We start from the raw sequence: 16245 nt of genomic DNA, 5'->3' as shown, positions 1-16245 counted from the left end.
TGACAAAGTTGCTGAATTCTCCAAGGATACTAGTACTACTTTTTTAAAATGAATAACACAACACAGTCCGTAACAATTAAAGAGGTTTAATTCCTTATGAAAATTGAGAGACAAGGAATAGTAATGATATACATTTGCTTTCATGAGTTTGCTTTAGTTATACAAGCAATGCCTAATAGGCATAGATATGGTAAGGTACTCAGTACATTTCTTTATTCATAACTGATATGCTTGGTGTAGAGTGGTCCATTTCAACCCTACATTAATTTTATAAATTCACAAACCAGATATGATTGGTCCAGAGAAAGTGTTACACATATTAGAAAAAGTCCCAAAAGTAGTTCTGAGAAATTAAATGTTCATATCAGCAGTCTTGGAAGTGTTTCAACTAGTTAAAACTGGTTTCACATGACAGCCAAAGGCATTGTAGATTTGCTTGTCCCCAAAGTTTCTTGTGAAAAAAATTCTGGTCTCTGTTAATCCACTTACACATGTACAAAATTATATTTTGCACATACATGAAATAGAGTCAAAATTACTTTGGCAATAGATTATAAAAAGTAATCTGTAAAAAAGTGAATAATCAGGAACTAAATCTAGTTTGGGTAATATATTAATTTAACATCCTGGTTAAATGATTCAACGTGATTCTGCCACCTCACTATTTTGAATGTATCAGTAGGGTTTTAGATTATAAAAGTTGTACAACATAGCAACTGTAATTTTTCTTGGCACTTCCTTTTATGGTAAAACCTATAGCCTAGCATTAGCAGGTTCCGTGGCCTGTGTTTTGATTTATTCTGTGCTGTTTATACTCATACACAGCAAGTACTACATGTAGTAAGACCACACCGACTTAATTTTATGGATGACATCCGCGCGCGCATTGATTTTCGCCTGTCGCCCTCAAAAAAAAATCACGTCCACCGAGGTTCTGGCCTGGCTGTAGGCCTGGGTAGACCATGGTAGTTAGTGAGAATACAGATCCAAGCACCCAGGCTATCGAATTTGAAGCTACACGACTCAAGAACTCAGTACATGGGGACAGTACCGATTCATAAATTCCGCAAAAAAAGCCAGCATGTGCCGGCTTGTCGTATACCTCGCTAAGACCTGCCGTAAATTCACAACACCAGCTTTGTTTAGTAGCATTTTTATTTTTGGCCGGAATTTTTTTTTATTCGCCCGCGCGCACTAGTTTGGGGGTCTTCAGAGGGTGTCATCCATAAAATTAAATCGGTGTGGCCTAATCTGAAAATAAGTGAGTGTAATCCAGCACACCAGCCAAAGACGCTACTAGTACTATGGATGCTGGTAAGTCTCTCACTGGTTGTAATTCCTTACACAGAAATATCCCTGACTTTCCTACATTACAGATAGGATGGTAAGTAAGCCTTCCGAAGTTGAACTCCACCGGGCAAATGCTAGTAAAAACCTAGCCTCACCAAGGCCTTACTACGGGGTACAGACTAGAATTTGGCAAAAAAGGGGAATAATTTGCCAGGAGAGTCAGTCCGCAGGAGGGTCAATTTCCTCCTAACTGGGCAATTGAACTCTGTGGTGGCTAAACTCCCCAGGCCAATAATTCTCCCTATCTTGAAAGTTCATCTGTGTTGGTAGGAGTCACTATGCAGCAAGTTTAATGCCTGGTCATTCAGTCTCACTGGACAAAGTAAGGATCTTGGACTCGGAGCCAGACTTCTTTGCACGAGGGTTTAAAGAGGCCATCTACATCAGGGCATTACAACCATCCCTCAACAGAGACGGGGGGCGCCACAGACTTTCTGCAACCTATGATTCTCTGCTCACGGAGTCACGTGTGTTATCTGCGTGACGTCACGGAAGCGGTGGATTGCTCATTCCTTAACAAAGACTGGAGTTGTACAGTCGGAAATTTGGGTGAGTTCAATTTCTTTTGTTGGAAATTACAGTTTAAACTTGCTGCATAATAATTCTCCCTATTTGGCTAAATCTTACTGTTTTAGAACTGGCATTGTTAGTCTGGTGGAGACCGCAAACTGACATCTACAGGATGTTACAGCCCCAGCAGCACTTCTGAGGGTAGTCCGGGGCGTGGACCTTATGTTCAAACCCGTACACAAAGAAGTTGTAGGGCTGGTCCTTCCAGTTGTAGGTCGCCTCCGCTACAGGGATGATCCTCACCTGGTGACGCTGGAAGAACATGTCATATTACTGTAACAGCATCATTTACATCATAATGTAGGACATAACTGTAATATGTTGAAGATCTTATAGCCTACTTGAACCATAGTCCAAGAGATGGAGAATACAAAACAATGTATTCCGTCAAATTGGAAATGCAGTATCCATTTGCCAGACAGTTAAGTTTTTGAGGAGGGGGAGGGATTCATTTTTTTGGCTGCAGCTTCGCAGTTCGCACATGTACTTCTAAATGTACTTGTAAAATGTTTGTAATGTGTTGAAGTGATTAGGTTTATGATGCATGGATGCTTCTGTCTTTCAGCAGATCTTGAGTGGCAGATGCTTGGAGATTACGAGGTACCAGCCCGACTGTGGGTCAGATCGCCTGAATCCAACCCATGGAAGGGCTCAGGTACTGAGGGTGATATGGCATACACCGTGTTGTATTTTATTTTTTTATTATCATCCTCCCACTCAAGAAAACACACATTTCAATGCAAAACGCACCAAAATTTGGTGTCCCTAAACAAAAAATTGTAACATCATCAGCAAAAAAATAACAACTTTGGCCTACCTGCATGATTAGCCGTTCGGTTGGGTAGGCAGTGCTGTGCCTCTGCACCAGGTTCTGAGAGGCGTTGTTGATTTCTGCCTCAGGGAAGTGGTTGATGGGCCATACCTGGGGGGAAATAATGGCAAAGTTGAATGAACAGTGTTATTTAGTGGTGCTACTCTTGCTTACATCTGTTAAGCTTTAAGTTGTACCACGACCACGTACAATATACACTGTGGATGGCATGGCGAAACAGGTGTTTCTGACATGAGACACCTTTTCAAAGCCGCCATACCAATAAAATGACAAAAGAATACAAAAAGTAATCAAATCACATAATACAATTTGAGAAACAAATGAATAAACTTAAAACTACAAGGCAAGTCAACTTATTAACATTGTGAGAGTTATTGATTTGAGACAACAAATAACGACATTTATATACATGTAGCCAGCAGTGATATCACAGTTAGCGCGGTCTTGTGGCCAGACAAGTAGCGCAACCACAATATATCTGTATCTATATAGCCAGTATAACTGCCCCTTAGTGTAACACACCAGCTTCACAGGCATGCGGCGCGGCGGCAGCTGGCTATATTACACCACAGGACTTATTGCATCTAGCCTTTAGTTTGAACATGTAACTCTGAACTCTGTTTAAATCTATTGAGGATGCCTCTACTGTACTTGGTGGCAGAAAGTTCCATTCTATGATTCATAGTTCTAGGGAAAAAGTAGTTTCTTAACACCTCAATCCTTGGTTGATACATTTGTAACTCTGGTACTTGAAGGAATGTCTATAAAATTGACTATTTCTTGTACATGTTCTCTTCTGAGCTAGTATTGGGTACTTAGCAGTTACGTAGTGAAGACTATTACAGAATCTTAGACTGTCTTACCCTTGGATATTCCTCCTTGAAGGCCACCTGCCCACTCACTCCCCTGATGAGCTCATCAGGCAAAGCCGTCCGCTCAACTATGTGGTCTTCCACGTGGTTGATCCTGCATAGTCAGGTGGGACAAAGTTTTATGACCAAATGACAAAAAAAAACGTGCTACATAAAAAAGATGTCAAGAAGCAAAAGAACTTATTGCAACTTTTAAGAAGTGCATCTGACATGACTAAGGTGTGTGTTTGATATCGATGTACATTTGTACATTGTACCTTACCATTTGATGGTGAGTTTGATGTAACACTTGAGTTGTCCCTGGGCACCACATGTGGGACAGGGGATCTGACCCAGACCATGGCACTGGTGGCACCTGGAACAGGAGAGACATTTACATTTTTATGTACTTCAAGATTTACCACATTTGGGGAGGGATTGACGTAACAGGTGACTATCACCACCCTAGACCACACTGTAAGGTTTGAACCACTCACACCGGGAACCCCTGCTCTTTTTGAGAAGTGTGGTGGGATCTTTAACATGACTTGTTTTCTTAAGATTTTTAAATGTTGCCTTGCAACATCCTTCCATTTCAAATAAGCAGGGAATAGTCACTGATCTCTAACTTGTGTCACAATATCTTTATATATTATATATATATTGTAGAGTTTAACAACATCCAATGCAATTTCAGGGTGACAAAACTGGATTTTTAAGTTTATTTCCTGGTCATTCTTTTATTGTAGTAAGTTGAATCAATCGCATACCATACTGATATCTTTGAGGCAAAAATGTGATGTCGCCGACAGAAAAAGGCAACCATTGCTTTTTTTGTTTTAGGTAATTTCAAATGCTTGAATTGATGTAAGAATTTATGACAGAATGTGCTGAAATGGTAGTAAATGTCAATATCAGACAGATTTCCTCATGCAAGATATTTTTCATTTTCACACCCTGCAGTTGCATTGGATTGCCTTTACCAGTAACTCTGTGATCCTATTAACAATAGTACTGTATTAGGACAGACTCACTGTCTCCTGCCTGATCCATGGCACCAGGTGCAGCACCTGTGGTGATGGTGTCCGTCCTCGTACACAGTTGTGCGGCCGCTCCCGTGGCAGTGGTGACAGTGGCTCTGGTACATACATCAAACCACTGTTAGAAATTATCATAACCTACTGCCTTCTTTCTTAGTTGTTACTGCAAGTGTTACTGCAGGTGTTACTGCAGGTGTTACTGCAGGTGGTACTGCAGGTGGTACTGCAGGTGTTACTGCAGGTGTTACTGCAGGTGTTACTGCAGGTGTTACTGCAGGTGTTACTGCAGGTGCAACCCAAGTGTATGACTGCAACTGTCAGGCAATGGTTAGCCCAATGTTCTAGCCAGCACAAAATATTTTTCTGTCATCTCAATCTTATTTGACATACATGTCGAGCACCAAAGGCATGGAAATCATAATCCAGTGACATGCTCCCCTGTGAAATTTTAAAATCTTGACCCTCTGAGAAACAATATTTCCTGCATTTTGAGGGGCGAATTTTGCTGGTAGACTAAGTTTATTTCAATGACTTATAATAATATTATCTTTGCACACCGATTTTGTCCTTCAAAGGTGACGGACTGGGCAAACTTTTTGTCCGTCATGAGCATGAGCATAAAGAAAAGACACTGGCTAGAACACCTCATTAGCCCTTGATGCCAGAAGCATAATGCAATGTAATTAGTCCATTCACATATCCTAGCATGTCTTAGGTTCTATATGATTGTAGTACATTGCAGGCAGAGCTCTGGAAAGACTATGTCACTTACAGTCCCAGTGGCATGGCAGTGGTGGCAAGGCTTCCTCCCCAGTCCAAGACAGGTGTGACATGGCTACAATAGTAGGAAACATGAAATGCAACAATAAGGACATTATGATCAAGAAATACTTCACTTCAAATTTTGTTAAGTGACCACCTGTAGCCTGGGTGGCATCCTCTGTAGTTTCCACCGCTCCACAATGTCACTGGCTAGCCAGCAACATCAGGGAGCCAATAGATACTACTGAGGATGGATGGCACCCAGGCTAGACCACCTCTGTGACCGGACTTTTTAGTGATCCCTTAGATGATTTTCCAATTGACACAAGTAAGAATTAACAATTAAGAATCCTCTCTACCCTGACTACCTGTGGACATACAGTCAAACCTGCCAAGGTGACCACCTCTTCAAGCTGGCCACCTGTCCATGGTGACCGCTTTTTCTCTGTCCCAAAAATTTTCCCCATTGACACAAGCATTAAGCAACCTGTCCAAGGTGACCACCTGGCCAATGCAACCGCGACCGCCGTGAGTTGGGTCTGCTCAAGGCCTGATACCTGCCCATGGTGACATATTGACCACATCATGTTTTATCATGTTGATTATTGAATTGATAACTAATGAGAGAAACCAGCCAGTTTTCCTTGACTGCTGGATGATGTGTTTGTTCGAGGTAAATTGTTCCATGTGCCACCCTCCCCACATGCATTTACACTATTTTACAGCATTTGACATCAGAACATCTTGACTTGGAAACCATTTATGACTCAGTCATGTTGTGAGGCAACCCTCTTCAAGGAGACCACCTGTCCAAGGTGGCCACTTTTCCTTGGTCCCCTGGGTGGCTGGCTTGGACAGGTTAGACTGTACTTGTACACGAAGAACTGTTTTGACTGTATGTGAAAAGGAGACCAGTCGCTGAGAATCATGCATGCACTGTCTGCAGTAGATCCCAGCTGACCTTGACAGAGGCTGTATGAGGCACCTCCACCTGCTGGGTGAAGTTCTGGAACATGGCAGGAGCCTGAGCCTGGATGTCCCACGGTCCTGGAGCCGGGCCGTTCATCGGACCATCGATGGGCTGGCCTGGAAATCAAAAAGTCCCATAGATATGGCTGCCTTTAGGAAGCTCCTCTCAACCATATTGAACAGATTCAACCATCAGATCTGCCTTGTTTGTGGCTATAGTCAGTGCCACTTGCCATACTACAAGGCCTCGATAAGTGTTTTTACATGTATTTTTAACGCTGTAATATTATTGTAATTGTAATGTAATGATAATATGTAAAAATAATGTATTATCTCTAATAATGATTTTATGTTATGATGGCCTTGTAGGTATGGTGGCATTGAAAAGGTGTGTTAATATAAATACCTGTACCATCATGACATTCATTACAAATGTATGTGGAAAATCGTCATCAATAAATAAATAAACAAAGGTGTAAACCTATATCTAGCGACAAAAACAACAGGTGCACTAACTTTAAACAATGCAGAATTGTAAATTTTACCTTTGAAAGGTTCATATGCCCAGGCAGTTGACCTGCCCTCAGCAAATGTTTCCAATGTGTACTAAAGAAGAAGGAAAAAAAAATATTATGGAAAGCAAATTAATTTTTGAATATTCAATATCACATTACAACATTATTACTCCGTGAAGGAGGTCAGGACCTCCGGACGGAGTGTTGTAATCGGCTGATTTTTCATGTTCGCAGTCAAAACACTGGGTTCTCTTTGTGTAATCGGCACGCAATTTTATACGCCGTCTGCGGGCATGCCCGTGTTGATGCACGAATGTGTATTTTTGCCGTTGCTGCTTTCGCGGTCAATGTAATATCGCAGACGCACCCCTACAATTACGAGGCGAATTGGAATGGTCCAGAAAAACGCGTTGTTTGGAATAGCAGTGGGGTTCAAAAAAGTTCATGCAGATACGGGGTGGTTTTTATAAGTGGTTCCAGATGTTTTTGCCCATGGTTAAGAGATGCCAAGTTTTTTGGAAGATGTTCGCAGCCAAAACGCATTCTTCCGTACGTCGCATTTCTGTGTAATTTCGCATGTGGTGTTGCATTATGTCCGGGATGATGCACGTCTTTTTATTTTTACCGTAGCTGTTTTGATATTGGAGTAAATGCTTATTTTCGAAACATCCCCATTTCTTTGAAATGGTTTCGTCCGTTTATGCAACTGTTACTGCGCTAATGACGACCAGTCGCGCTGTCCTGATACACCGCGAATGTGCGAGTGTTCCCTGTAGACAGTCCCGGGAGTCATTTTTTTCGCACATTCCAGGAGCCAAACCAAAATACGTTCATGAACCGAGTCCAAAAAACCGAAACGTGAAAATCGGATGATCGGACCTGATGTACATTTCTCTTTCTATAGATTGTACACACAATACACACATCTTTAGATAATCTGGCCATGCCAGGTTAAAAAAAAAGTAACCCTGAATCATACTAGATTAGCGTAAATGCATGTTAATGCGTTCAAAACAAGAAAAAAATTGTTTCCGGGTATTAATCTCTTGAATCACGGCGCTGAATATTGACGCAAAAATATTTCGGGCATCGCGCGCCCTTCCCGCGTCACGTGTAGGCATCTCGCATCTCTGATCGGTTGTTGCGTCTTAAGATGACTGAGCCGACGCGCGTTTAAACAATTTTTCTTTGTTCGATTTATCACACTTCACAGAGAATTGTCGCCAATGGCTACTTCTTTTTGTTGCAATATATAATACTTCACGGAGAATTGTCACCTATGGCTTCTTGTTATAATTCCATTCAAAAGGGATCCACAACACGTTTTAAATAAGCTCTCAAATCACTCCATTGTTTTTCTCTTGTTGCTCTTGTAGACTAAAAGAGAGCACATTAGTACACTATAATATCAAAATTAATCTTACGTGGAATGCACTTGAAGGTACGATGTCTGTGAACTTGAGTTCTTGAGCAGGAGACTTCCCATAGCAGCACTGTTCTGCTACATACTGTCCCAGGGCCTCACGAGCATCCTCCTCTGTTATACCTGGCAGCCTGCAAATTAGCGCAAATCATAGATCATGTGTGTAAATCATTCTTTATTCAGTGAACAAGAAATATACAAGAACTCCAGGTCAGGTCATGTCAGCCAGTAATGACCGAGCATGCAGGACAACATTAACAATGACAACGACTATGATATTCACAGATGACATTTAAATTGATCAAACTTAGTGACAAGAGGTTTAAAATCTGGGATTAACTATATATTAATTGAACATTCTTTAAAAAAAGTGTTACTGTAGTAATTATTTTCAATAAAAGAATAGCATTACAAAGAGTATATTGCACAGTTTGTGTTGTTTGGCTTATTGCACTGTATAGGTCAGCGGCTACTGCCCGGCATGAAATACTGTTATTCACGGCGTGTACAAGGTAAAAACTATAATCACAGCACTTCTACATGTACATCCCAACACGGTTCGTGTCTAGAGATCCAAATTGCATATGATGTTGTCAGTGCGGTACGGCTAATGTCATTGAAAAAGTTTTTGGGTAGTTTGGTCTTTACAGTCTTGAAAATGTTCTTGAGTCTACACTTGTTTTCTGGGGTAATCAGACCTCTGGAACCGACTTCAAAGCTATTAAGGGGGTCTGCATGGGGGGATCCTGGCAATGCTTTATTTTTAATAATTACATGTAGGAGGGTAATTGTCAATGAAAAATTTGGCAGGACAGAATTTTTCAATATGGATTGTTGCAATGAATTCAGGATAATAAAATGGATAATAAAGCATATGCTATGTGGAATGAAATTTACCAATAATTGCGCTTCAAGAAAATTTCCTTTTGGCGGTTGGCTATGAATAACAGGCAATTAAAATGGCTCACTACACCTAAAGGAAAAGGGCAAGCAGATACCCTAAGGCTTGTAAAAAAAGGGGGGCTTGTACTAGTAATTACGGTCACATACAATATACTTGGGGATGATTCCACAAAGGAATGGCATAGTTATGGAAAAATGCATAATTATGCTTGTCAAAGAAAGTTACTGATACTTAGCTACATAAGAGGTTGTAAAATTTATATAAGCATTCCATGCTTCTCCCCTCCTCCTGCACCTGTTTTATCCTTGTTTTGTATCATTATTGTCTGTTTTGTTAAATGTGCAAACTCATAAACTCAAAATATTAGATAAAGGTATATTATGGATGACAATGTGTGAATCAAATTTCACCTGTTCAGTGTTTCAGATGGACAAGTTGCCATGGAGGTTATAGAATCATTGCGTAACATGGGAAACAGAACTTTCCAAAATGGCGGCAGTGCATGATATGATAATGTTGTGATTTTATAGTGTCATATGACTAGCACATCCGGTAGACAGTAAACCAGGATATAGAGATGTATACTACATGTACATGTAGTACATTACATGTAAGTAGGCATTGTGACACAATGTTGACAGTAAATTGTAATGTGGACATGAAACAATGTAAATGAATAAAGCACAATATCTCACATAATCTTGTGTGAAACTTAGCAACACCCTGAAAGCTGCATTGTTGTGTAATCTATTGTTTAGGCCACACCAATTTTATTAATTTGTTGGTTCTCTGATTTTTTCAGAAAAAATATGGAGCGACAGGGCGAAAAAAAAATAAAAACAGCCCTAGGCTTCCAATTATAGCCCCAAATGCTTTGATTGGAGCCATGAAGTCAACACAAAAAGCTGGGATAAAATTTAAACAATGAATTTTGAACTTTTAACCAAACCACTGCATTAAAAGATGGAAACACTGTAACAACTAGGAAGAAAAGGACTTTCCTCAACTGTTGGGAGCAAAATATGAGCATTTTTTAGTTGATTCAGAACCAGAATTTTTTTTTCAAATCAGAAAGAAATGAAGAGGCAAATCTAAGAAACAACAAATTAAATTGGTGTGGCCTTATTATTGAAATATTTTCAAAAGCTCTTAAGGCCACACCAATTTAATTTGTTGGTTCTCGGATTCGCCTCTTCATTTTTTCTGATTTTCAAAAAAAAAAAGATTCTGGTTCCGAATCAACTCAAAAATGCTCATATTTTGCCCCCAACAGTTGAGGAAATTCCTTTTCTTCCTAGTTGTAACAGTTCCTCCTTCTACCAATGCAGTGGTTTGATTAAAAGTTCAAAATTTATAGTTTGAATTTTAACCCAGCCTTTTGTGTTGACTTCATGGCTCATGTCGTAGCATTTGGGGCTATAATAGGATGCCTATATATATAGACCTGTTTTTATTTTTATTTTTTTTCGCCCTGTCGCTTCATATTTTTTCTGAAAAAATCCGAGAACCAACGAATTAAATTGGCGTGGCCTAAGTGAAAGAATTCCCTACAAACAGCCTTGAGTGCAATTTTCCTGCTAAAATTGTTATCTATTTTATGCAATTTGTAGTTACTAATTTACCAGGTGATACTAACTTGAGATGCAGGTGGGGAACAAAGTCCACCTGTACTTGTACTGAAGAAAAAAAAAGTCTCAGATGGACAGCTTTTCCATAAGCCTTTTTTTTGTCTTACCATATACCAGATTAGGACTTGGAATGATGTTAACTTAATTATTTTGTCACCCTTAGGCCACACCAATTTAATTTCTTGGTTAACAGATTTTTCTAGAAAAATAATGGAGCGGGTGGGCAAAAAAAATAAAAAAACAAGAGATCTGAGATCACATACCTCCATGAAATATGGGCTTGACGTGTAAATGTAAATTTCCTCTTTAATTATGCAAATGACCTCCACATTAACATAATTAATGTATCGTGATGTTAACTTTTGATGAATTTACAATTTACACCAAGTAGGAAATTCCCATCATTTACCCATTGAATTTTCGCATTAATTATGCAAATGAGGTCATAATTTGCATTATTGGTATCTGTTGATGTTCCATCTGCCAAAGATTACATACATTACATGTATTAAAGTACTACAATGTAAAACACTGTAATTAGAGAATTTCCTCATTTATTATGCAAATAAAGTCCTCATTTGCATAATTTGCATTAAGTTATGTACATCTCTCACAGCTACCTACCTACCAAAAATGATGAAAATACATTGTTCCTGTCTGGACCTATTGGCTTTTAAAGATTTTCCCCCAAAAGTCCCCTGCAGTTCCAGAACAAGCTGCTAGGGGGACCAAACCCACACCAATTATTCCTGGCAGGACAATCTATCTGTCACCCAAAAATCAAGACCATAACATGTTCAGGACAAAAGATACGAAAACCGGAAGTTCTGCTGCAGTACCAAGGTCATCCACCAGGAGGCCCATATTTGACCTTGACCTTTGGCTTCCTAAGACCTACCAGCATACCAAATATCATCACAATCCATAAAGGCGTTATGGAGTTATGCTGACTACAAATATGCGGAAACTCAAACACACACACACATAGACGCGCCAAAAACAATACCTCCATTTTCATGGAGGTAACTAGATCTCAGTGCCAAAATTACGTCAACACTGGGTGTCCATCCACCCTAACACTCAAATTTTCCACATCATAGCGCACAGAGGTCGCCTTATTCCCTGAGGAAGAACCTCTCATTAATCAAACCAGGTCGTAAGCCCGGGGCAGCCTCGACACAATCAGACATCTGTTACCCTGTCTGGCAGACTCCTCATTAAACCGGAAGTGCTGCTGCAGTACCAAGGCCATCCACCAGGAGGCCCATATTTGACCTTGACCTTCGCCCCCCTAACACCTACCAGTATACCAAATATCACCACAATCCATAAATGCGTTATGGAGTTATGAAGGTACAAAAAAGCGGAAACACAAACACACATACACACACACACACACACACACACACACACACACACACACACACACACACACACACACAGACGCGCCAAAAACAATACCTTCCATTTCATGGAGGTAATAAAAAGACTGGCCTAGGCATCCTATTATGGCCCAAAATGGTACGATAGGAGCCATGAAGTCAACACACCAGGCTCAGGTTCAAAATTTAAAAAATGAATTTTGAACTTTTAATGGTAGCACTGCATTGAAAGATGGAATGACTGTAACAAGTAGTAAGAAAAGGACTGTTTTCAACTGTTCAGGGCAAAACACGAGCATTTTGCAGTTGATTCTGAATTTTATTTTATTTGCAAATCAGAAAAAAATGAAGCGGCGAATCCGTTAACCAAGAAATTAAATTGGTGTGGCCTTACCTCTTTCTTCATGACCTCAATAAAAAGCAAATTGCATGCCAATTTGAGCTTTCACGAATTAAAGAATGTCTCAAACAAACAAACAAACAAACGACCATACTCACTGTGGCAGACTGCTCCTCTCTGGAGGCTGTCTCTGGGCCTCCTCATAGCTGGGAGGGGGCAGGGGAGGGGCTGGGGAAGACATGTAGGGAGCACAACATCATTTGCTACAGTTATTTGACAACATAATTTACATTTTACAGGTCATTTTTGCATACCTGCACTGCACTGTTGCAGGTGACGTTTTTTCTGCATACATGTACATATACATATATTGTTAATTACCACAAAATTTAGGAATAGGTCAGTATCGATCTTACTACAACTGTTCAGAAACCATTGCCATTATTATTATTTCGATCTTAGAAACCACTTAGAGAATTATAAGTTAAACCTTTATTGTTACTGAACATAATTCTCTGTACGTAAGCTGACGTTATCCACGCATGTATTTAGCTTTGTTAGATCTTAAGTTCAACAGTAGAAGACCATATAAAAGTCCCTGTACTTTTTTGTTGTGTCAATAAAGAATCTTTCATTATTTCTTTTTTTATTAACTTCATTGGTTGTAACAGTCAATGAAGCAAATAAACATCCACATACATACATGTGTATGGACCAGTGCATAGATATCAGAAATACCCGCAAAGCTTCAATTTTACCTGCACTGAATTGCATGTGCTGTGGTATTTCGAGCCCTGCAAGTATAGATTTTCATACTAAATGGGTCTAAAGGTCAAGTACATATACTGTGCACTAAGGCCACACCAATTTAATTTCTTGGTTAACGGATTCGCCCGCTTCATTTTTTTCTGATTTGCAAATAAAAATAAAAATTTAGAATCAACTGCAAAATGCTCATATTTTGCCTTGAACAGTAACTGTTGAAAACAGTCCTTTTCATCCTAGTTGTTACAGTTATTCCATCTTTCAATGCAGTGGTATCATTAAAAGTTCAAAATTCATAGTTAAATTTTGAGCCAGCCTAGTGTGTTGACTTCATGGCTCCTATGATACCATTTTGGGCCATAATAGGATGCCTAGGCCTGTTTTTATTTTTCATTTTCGCCCGCTCGCTCCATTATTTTTCTAGAAAAATCCGTTAACCAAGAAATTAAATTGGTGTGGCCTTTTAGCCTATTAATGTCTCACACAGAAATGCTAGTGAAAGGAATATATATACTACATGTATGTGTCTGTATGTGAATGTTTAAATATTTGTGTAACATTATGTTCTTACCTGACCCAAAGCCGACCCCCTCGTACCCAGAGATACTGTCCATCTTGTCGACGGATGGTGCAGAGGGTTCAGGGCCTGCTGCTGCAGGGGGGGCACCCCCCTGCTGGTACCCTTCAGGGGGTGGCTGTCCTGGTGCAAAACCAACCTGGGGTGGTGTACCCCCTGGCGCAGGGTACCCCCCTTGCTGGGCCTGAGGGGGGTACCCTGGCTGACCTTGAGGGGGGTACCCAGGTTGTCCTTGAGGGGGGTATCCAGGTTGTCCTTGTTGACCATAGGATTGCTGGGGGCTGGAAAAGATGACACACTTCTATAATATCTACAAAGTCCCATAAACAATTTCATCAGATTGGTGATTGATTGAATCGTAAAGTTCTTCTAGTCACAACCACTTGTTTTACTTTAGCCGACATTACAATGACTTTAAATTGTTATCAAAATCAAATATGACTGATTTACTGTACACTGGGGCTAAAAGTCACTGTAACAAGTGTTTAAAGAATTTGGGAACAATAAGAATCATTCAGAGCACCTTCAAAAGAAATAAACAGCAAATATATAGGAGTAAATACTAGTATATATATATAAGTCAGTATCTCATGTTGGTATGTACAAAAGGGATCAAATTGACCACTTGTTAATATTGTTAAACTTGAAGGGCTCTGCGGCCTACAAGTAGTTTGGGAAAAGGCTTAGTAGAAGCTTTACCACACTTAACGAAATATACTTCCTGCACATGTTCTTTGTCCCTTTGAACTGAAAAAAGACCTTGCACACTGTTAGGAGTGCTTGTTTACTCACTTGCCTTAAACACACACAAGACTGCCAGGGTCCAATGCTATATAAAGTACCGACATGTATATACCAGTCCAAAGGCCTCCCTGAACTGAATGAACAGAAAAGCAACTCAGGACTTATTTCGACAACAACAACTTAGCACTATATGACGGCTTAAACCTGAAAACGGGAGCTAAGGCTAAGTGGCCTGTTTTCAGGTACGGTATTAGAATTCCATCGCTCCTGCTGCTGAACCTCCACTTATGTTCCACTTAAGACTTAAATACGCCCCATTTTGAGGTTTCTAGGTTTCATGAACCCTAGGGGAACTCGGGAAACATTACACGGAACTGGAAAATGATTTCTAGTCCCTCTGTGGCATACGACCGAAACTTTAACGTCACTACAGTACAGACGTGCGTTTTAGGCCTCAGCTCAACTCACTTTGCCCCCAACAGTGGTTTCCGTTCGGCCGCGTCAGCCATAGCCACGTCTCCCCGCCTTAGCGATACACCTGTTCCAGTCTCCTGCCCTGAACGGGTACCTACACTACGGCTGTACAGTCCCGAGTCAGTCAGATCGTGGCCTGCGCAAGGTTCTACTTTGACCCCCCAAAGGTTCACACAGCACACGTGATGTTGAGTCGAGCGGACCCGCCCCCTGTGAGGTTACTGCAGGGCAGTTTCCTTCCTGTTAGGCTAGCCTCCACCAGGCCTTTCTACGGGAGTACGGGTCTTAGAATTCGGCAAAAAGATCGAGAGTAAAATTGGCCAAGGGAGTCCGGCCGCGGGGAGGTAGTTTCTTTCCCAGTCAAACCTACAAGGCGGCCAAACTCCCCTGGCAAATATTCTCCTATAGATATCCAGCGTAGTTAGTCTAGTATTAACTGTTAGGCTACGTTGATTATATGGATGACATCCTTTGGAAACCTCAAAACTGACGCGAGCGCGGGAATAAAAAAAAGTTTGGCAAAAAAAAAAGTTGTCTTCATTATGAAATCTACGTGGTCATAAAGGCTGAACAAATGACTAAACACACGAGTATGGTATGGCGAATTATAGACTTCATTATGTCAATTTCTCCACAATTTCTTCTTTTCCGTTGGAATTGATTTTGGTATACTACGTACCGTTATCGTTTTTTAATATTTCTTGTGCAAATTGCAGCATATATTTGCACGTTTTGCAGTTGCTTTGTGTGATTTACAGCATGGTTTAATTTGGGGGGGGGGGGCGGACGAAATCTCGCGGATGCCATGGTCCTTGATCAAATCAACATGGCCTTATTACCAGGGTCACAAATTTACTCACAACTACACCAAGGAGCTTATTCTGATCCTATGAGGCTAAAGCTCATTGGCTACACAAGCCCTGTGGTGTGCCGTGGATCTAGAGGGCCCAGGAGGCCAACGGCCGGGGGGCGTGGTGAGAAGTATTACAGGATATTGCGCAAGTCACAATCGACCAACTCTGCTCCACGTGGGTTTGAAGCAGGCCTTTTTACGGGAATACGGATCGTAGAATTCGGCAAATAAGAGAGTAAAATTGGCCAAGGGAGTCCGTCCGCGGG

At 40.7% G+C, this 16245-nt stretch overlaps 1 protein-coding gene across 2 annotated transcripts in view; it reads right to left on the bottom strand.

Annotated features, from left to right (window-relative positions):
- Positions 1–1899: 1899 nt before the first annotated feature.
- Positions 1900–16245, bottom strand: part of LOC109465556 (protein SSUH2 homolog) — an 18079-nt gene continuing 3733 nt past the window's right edge. Inside the window, exons 1-12 of one of the 2 annotated variants that reach the window (XM_019762916.1) lie at positions 15121–15304; positions 13903–14189; positions 12725–12794; positions 8314–8443; positions 6920–6980; positions 6367–6491; positions 5416–5478; positions 4638–4741; positions 3887–3979; positions 3616–3718; positions 2738–2842; positions 1900–2172 (exon numbers count right to left, since the gene is read on the bottom strand). In XM_019762916.1, the coding sequence (XP_019618475.1) occupies positions 2026–2172; positions 2738–2842; positions 3616–3718; positions 3887–3979; positions 4638–4741; positions 5416–5478; positions 6367–6491; positions 6920–6980; positions 8314–8443; positions 12725–12794; positions 13903–14189; positions 15121–15161 (1329 nt within the window). In that variant the 5' untranslated portion in view covers positions 15162–15304 and the 3' untranslated portion in view covers positions 1900–2025. Of the gene's footprint in view, positions 2173–2737; positions 2843–3615; positions 3719–3886; positions 3980–4637; positions 4742–5415; positions 5479–6366; positions 6492–6919; positions 6981–8313; positions 8444–12724; positions 12795–13902; positions 14190–15120; positions 15305–16245 lie in introns of those variants that run through there. The other variant, XM_019762915.1, reaches the window with a different exon arrangement.

Source organism: Branchiostoma belcheri, unplaced genomic scaffold (genome assembly GCF_001625305.1).
Source record: "Branchiostoma belcheri isolate BF01 breed outbred unplaced genomic scaffold, Haploidv18h27 scaffold152, whole genome shotgun sequence".
NCBI lineage: Eukaryota > Metazoa > Chordata > Leptocardii > Amphioxiformes > Branchiostomatidae > Branchiostoma > Branchiostoma belcheri.
This window is presented reverse-complemented; position numbering and strand designations above follow the sequence as displayed.